The sequence below is a fragment of the Sinocyclocheilus anshuiensis genome, unplaced genomic scaffold (assembly GCF_001515605.1).
Source record: "Sinocyclocheilus anshuiensis isolate Anshui unplaced genomic scaffold, SAMN03320099.WGS_v1.1 scaffold1114, whole genome shotgun sequence".
Lineage (NCBI taxonomy): Eukaryota > Metazoa > Chordata > Actinopteri > Cypriniformes > Cyprinidae > Sinocyclocheilus > Sinocyclocheilus anshuiensis.
Window position 1 is genome coordinate 755,765 of NW_015540838.1, and position 5,461 is coordinate 761,225.

A 5,461-nucleotide genomic window follows, 5' to 3' on the forward strand; every position below is an offset into this window, starting at 1 on the left:
GTAGGCCTATTAAATGAATCTTAGAATCATTGATATATATTTTCCCTAATTGTAAACAATCTGGATGAATTGCTTACAAGTTAAAAAAAGAAGATAATGGCATTAAAGGCAATAAATAAGTCATGGCATAGACACATCTTTGATTTACTGAACAATACCAGCCTACAGACACCCACCAAACCCACCCTGTCTTTGATCCAACATTTGTCTGTTATTGTTTATAATGCCTATCAAAGAACATTTATTTAGTCCTGAGGAACCAACGTCAACAGAAACTTTCCAAATCCTTTGGAAAGGAAAAAGGAAAAATCCTTTTTTTATGATATGAAGACAATGAAAGAGATTTTATTTTCTTTTTCTTTTGCATACAATTTTGCCTACTGTGCATACTCTTTCCTGCTGTGAAGAACAAAGGCTAAGGATGTGGCTTCAGGATGAAACAACAATGACAAAGCTACCAGCACTACCAGATTACCAAACCTGTTCCTGTATTTAATTATATTATTATTTAATTAAATTTTTTTTAAATAACAGATATTTTAATAGGCTTATGTTATTTCAGTTGTGATACATTAATTAATTTGTCAATTATGGCATAGTTGATCAGCATTGTTGGTGTAAATTTGGAAAAGAATAATACATTATAAAAAAATCTAAAAGGGCAATTATAGAAATGATAAAAAGAAGTGTATTTCTTTTTTTGTCAACATCAGGATTTAAATAATTTTACACCATTTATTCCTTGTAGTCTCAGTTAATAAGGACATAAATTAGCATGAGTGATAATTATTGATAATTAAAAAATAATGATATTTTCCATTTAGAGTGGGTATAGCATTGTCACACGTCAACTTTTAATGCCTCTGTCACTTACATTTATTAGTCAAAAAAAAAAATAATATATATATTTTTATATATATATATAGCATGTGGATGCTCAAATTAGATTGTGTCCAGTGTCCAGATTACAAGATTAAAAATCGACGCATTTACACCACTTAATTGAATACGTGCAGCCAATCGGGGAGACCATTTCCAATCATGCCTGTGTGTAGGCTACATCGTCATTCGGACAGAGGTAACTAAGCAACAGCCAATCAGAGCCTGTGTTAGAGAGTTTATAATAAGCGCTTTACTCCACTGATGGCAGTTCTCTGAACGCACCTGACAGACTCAAAGACGATACAAGTTCGACTAACAGAAGACATGAAGGCTTCTTTCAGTACGACAAATTGAATGATACATTGTGGATTTTAAATTGTAATATTTTCGCGCTTTTTTATTAAGTGGATTTTAGGACTGCAGTTTTACACCACAACGAAAAGAAGAAAATTTTTTCAAAGCATTTTTAACCTGCCACCATGGAGTCTAATAAAAAGGTAATGTCATATTGTTTGCCTTATCACTCTAGTGTAGTGATAGTTTACCAGTAGTGCCTGAGGAATTAGATGGGAGAGAGTTTCAGTAAATTCTTAAAACATCCAAGAAAGCAAAACTAGATTTGTCTTATTCTGTCATTTAAAAAAAAGAAATAGAAAGCAAACTTCATTTTGACGGACAGAACAGATACATCTCTTTAACGCTCATTTATATTTTTGAGTTGAGGTTTTATGCATCTGTACCTAGACAAATAGTAAAACTTTATTTATTTATTTATCAATCAAATAAATCCTATTTTTGTCTCCAGCCACAAAGATCTCATACCATCAGATTTAAACCCTTAAGTAATGGAAATACGTAGTAAAACCTTCTAAGACATCTCAGACCACAGCCTTACAGAGGTTTAGAGGAGAAACAGATTAATTACATCAACCATTTGTGTCATTGACATAAGACTCATTTATCTTGTTTGCCTGGAAAAGTAAAGTGATGAAAGTACTTTGTACTTGATTAATGTATATGCATATGCATTATAATGAACTAATTTTTGTAGAACAATGACATTTGGTTTATTATAACTGTGTGCTAAAGGGAACTAGAAGAGCAGTGCTCTTAAATTGAGATTATTAACTTGCTGCTGTAAACCCTTTGAAGTCTAAACCCCTTTGATTCAGTGGCTCAGTGGGCCTTGCATTGCTTATTTTCTATATGTTCATTTGATCAGGAATGTTAAGCTTTTAAGGACTTGACTTGAGGCCAATGTTACTCAGTGAACATTGGTAAATGCACATCAATTTATTAGCTTTTTTATGCATGCATTTTATTGCAGCTGCAATTAATTCCATGTATTAACCTGTGGTTACATAATATTTAACAAGGTTTAAGTGTTACTTGTAAACACACGTGCTACAGTCTGTGGTCGAGTCAGAACTGTACCGAGCATGACCGTCAGGGGGCGCAATTGTCCCACAGTGAACCTGCCATAACCGTTATTTTCTATTACAAGGAATGTTTGTAAACCACAGCGTTTCTGCAGTAGGCAGGGGTCATATTAAAACACTATTAAAGGCTACTGATGTAACCTTCTTAAGCTTGAGAATAACTAGTGTTTTCTACATATGACGGGTAGAGGGTTGGATTCCCAGAATAATATAGGCCTATATTGTCAAAAATTTTTAGTTTAAGGGTTTTCGCTTTTTAATACACAATTGTAGAGTGTTACTCCAGTTGAGAACAGAACTGTTATTTGGGGTAAGAATGCTAAGGAGCACGTATGAAATCACATGCCGGGTTTAGCAGTATTTTATATTGTTAAGCCGACCCTTAGTGCTAGAGCTCACGATGAAGTCATTGTCTTTGAAGGCCTGTTGAGCCTGTTATGTAAAGACCTGTGGTTGTTGGAGTGGATTGGAATAAGAGGCTGGAGTAGTTGTGGTACGTGTGAGTGAGTTGGTTCAGGTGCTGCCCGATCTGTAATAGGATCATACTTAATAATCAACAGGGTTTCCCACATTCAGCATCTTACATTTTGCTGCTTAGTGGGTCCTCAGTTCTGTGGAATAAACCATTGTTCACAAGTAGGTTAGAAACAAATGTCAAAATAATTTGAACAGTTTAATTTTTATTTATTTTTAACCAAACAGCAAAGCTGAGAAAGGAATGGAAGGGCCATGTTGAATTGACTATTGTATTATACATTGACTGAGTGAAAAACTGCATGGAAATTGTACATTCAGTACACAACTATGAAACTCCCCTGCATATAATATCTATATATCAAGTCTATTAGTATGGAAGCCTAAATAAATAAATAAATAAAAAAAGGTAATTGCAACTATGTATTTCACTATTGTGACTTTTTTTCTTGACTTTTTTCTCACAACAATAATATCTGAATATATATTGCAAATCTAAATTTATATCGCACAGTTCTGACTTTTTTTTTCTCCAGAATTCTTAAGTTTACATTTCACAATTGACTTTTTTTTTCTCTGAATTCTGAGCGTACATCTCGCAATTCTGATTTTCTTTTTCTCTGAATTCTGAGTTTACATCTCGCAATTTATTTATTTTTTCTGCCACAGACTATTGTGACTTTTTTTCTTGACTTTTTTCTCACAACAATATCTGAATATATATTGCAAATCTAAATTTATATCTCACAGTTCTGACTTTTTTTTTCTCCAGAATTCTTAAGTTTACATTTCACAATTTTGACTTTTTTTTTCTCTGAATTCTGAGCGTACATCTCGCAATTCTGATTTTCTTTTTCTCTGAATTCTGAGTTTACATCTCGCAATTTATTTATTTTTTCTGCCACAGAATAATTTTTTTCCTCACTATTTTTTTTTTCATTCACACTCATTTTTGCAATGAGTTTATAACTTACAATTCATACTTTTCTTCTTAGAATTGCAAGTTTATATCTATATAGACCTTTTTTTATTCTGTGGCGGAAATATGCTTCCATATTTTAGTAGTATAATGCTATAAACAGGAAAATTCTCTATATTGTTCCTTAAAAATCAGAAGGATTAAATTGTTAGTTGCGAACCAAATTAAAATATTTCTTTATAGTTTAACTGAAATGCTGTTCTTCTACCTTTATAGCAGTTGACGCTTCAGCTGCTGATGGCTGTTGGGACTGCTGTGATCGGCTCCTTGCAGTTTGGCTACAACACCGGAGTCATCAATGCCCCTCAGAAGGTGAACAATTTTAAACGTGTAACTACAGACATGGCACATCATTTGTCATAGAAGCACTTAGATATCAGCATATGGCTATTTGACAAATAGATATTTGGGTATTTTCCCCTATATTCATTTTTTACAGTATTGTTGATGTTTGTATGTTAGTGTTATTATGTAATACATCTAATTTTAGATTAGCTGTAGACTGTATGCTGTATTAATCCTCCTTCCAGCATAGCCTATTAAGATATGCTGATTCACACTTGCAGAGCGTTCTAATAATAGACCAGCACTACTGAAACTCTTCAGAAAAGATTCTTATAACAGCCTTTCTTACTGTCCATAAAAGGGCAAGCACAAAGTTGGGCAAATAGATTTATGTTTCAAGGGTACTGTTATGTGCATGAAGTAATAAAAAAGGTATTGGATTTTCCTATAGTTTGCAACAAATATGTTAATTTTTCATCATGAATGATCAAATGAATAAATGACCATGGCCTCTTAATACGTCACATCAACTAAGGGTTCTGGATAAATCCCACATATACTTGAGATAACTCTATAAATAGAGTGGAAATCATGTGCCATGGTTTAGCTAGTCATTTAATTGGATAAAGAGAGAAAGTCAAAAGTCAAGGACAGGTAAGGACATTATTACTGTGAAGTAATACTGTGATATTAAGATTATTAGTAAATTGTTTTCTGCATTTCAATTGTTTGGGGTCAGTAAGATCTTTACTGTCACTTTTGACTAGTTTAATGCATCCTTGCTAAATAATAATACTTTTTTTTTTTTTTCAAATAAATCTGACCCCAAACTTTTGAATGGTAGTTCACATGTTCAGTGTAATAGTTTTAGTTTAGTTTAACTTTATTGTCTGTCCAGATTTCCTGAACAGAAATTCATCTTTGACACTGGCATAGAAAATACATCCTAACAGATAATACTATACATTCACATATCACATAACAAAATAAATAAATAAATAAATAAAAATTAATACAATACAATATATATGTATGCCCACACATATGCATACACATGTGTACACATTTTTCTGTCTCATTGTTAAATAGCACGCAGGAAATGTTAAGGAGTGAAGAGTTTTGAATATTCCTTTTGTATGTTTTATTTCTTTCTTGTTTCATATTTATAGGAAGAAACTGTTGTTGCAATAATAAGCCAAGGTTTAATCTAGTGGTTCAACGCATCACAAATCTCACGGTTCGGATCACATTACGGTTTTTGACCCATGGATCGGATAATTTTTCGGATCAGCAAGAAAAGAAAAATATTTCAATTGAACTTGCTTTCCATTTATTACTTAAAGCGAAGTACTTCTTTGATACCACAGCAAATACTACTAGATTAACTAAGAAAGTTTAAACA

General features: G+C 32.5%; 1 protein-coding gene across 1 annotated transcript in view; it reads left to right on the top strand.

Annotated features, from left to right (window-relative positions):
• The first annotated feature begins 1,133 nt into the window (after positions 1-1,133).
• LOC107687407 (solute carrier family 2, facilitated glucose transporter member 1-like) overlaps positions 1,134-5,461 on the top strand; it is a 9,981-nt gene continuing 5,653 nt past the window's right edge. The window contains exons 1-3 of the mRNA XM_016484730.1: positions 1,134-1,275; positions 1,314-1,379; positions 3,991-4,086. Coding sequence (XP_016340216.1) covers positions 1,362-1,379; positions 3,991-4,086 — 114 coding nt within the window. The 5' untranslated portion in view covers positions 1,134-1,275; positions 1,314-1,361. The remainder of the gene's footprint in view (positions 1,276-1,313; positions 1,380-3,990; positions 4,087-5,461) is intronic.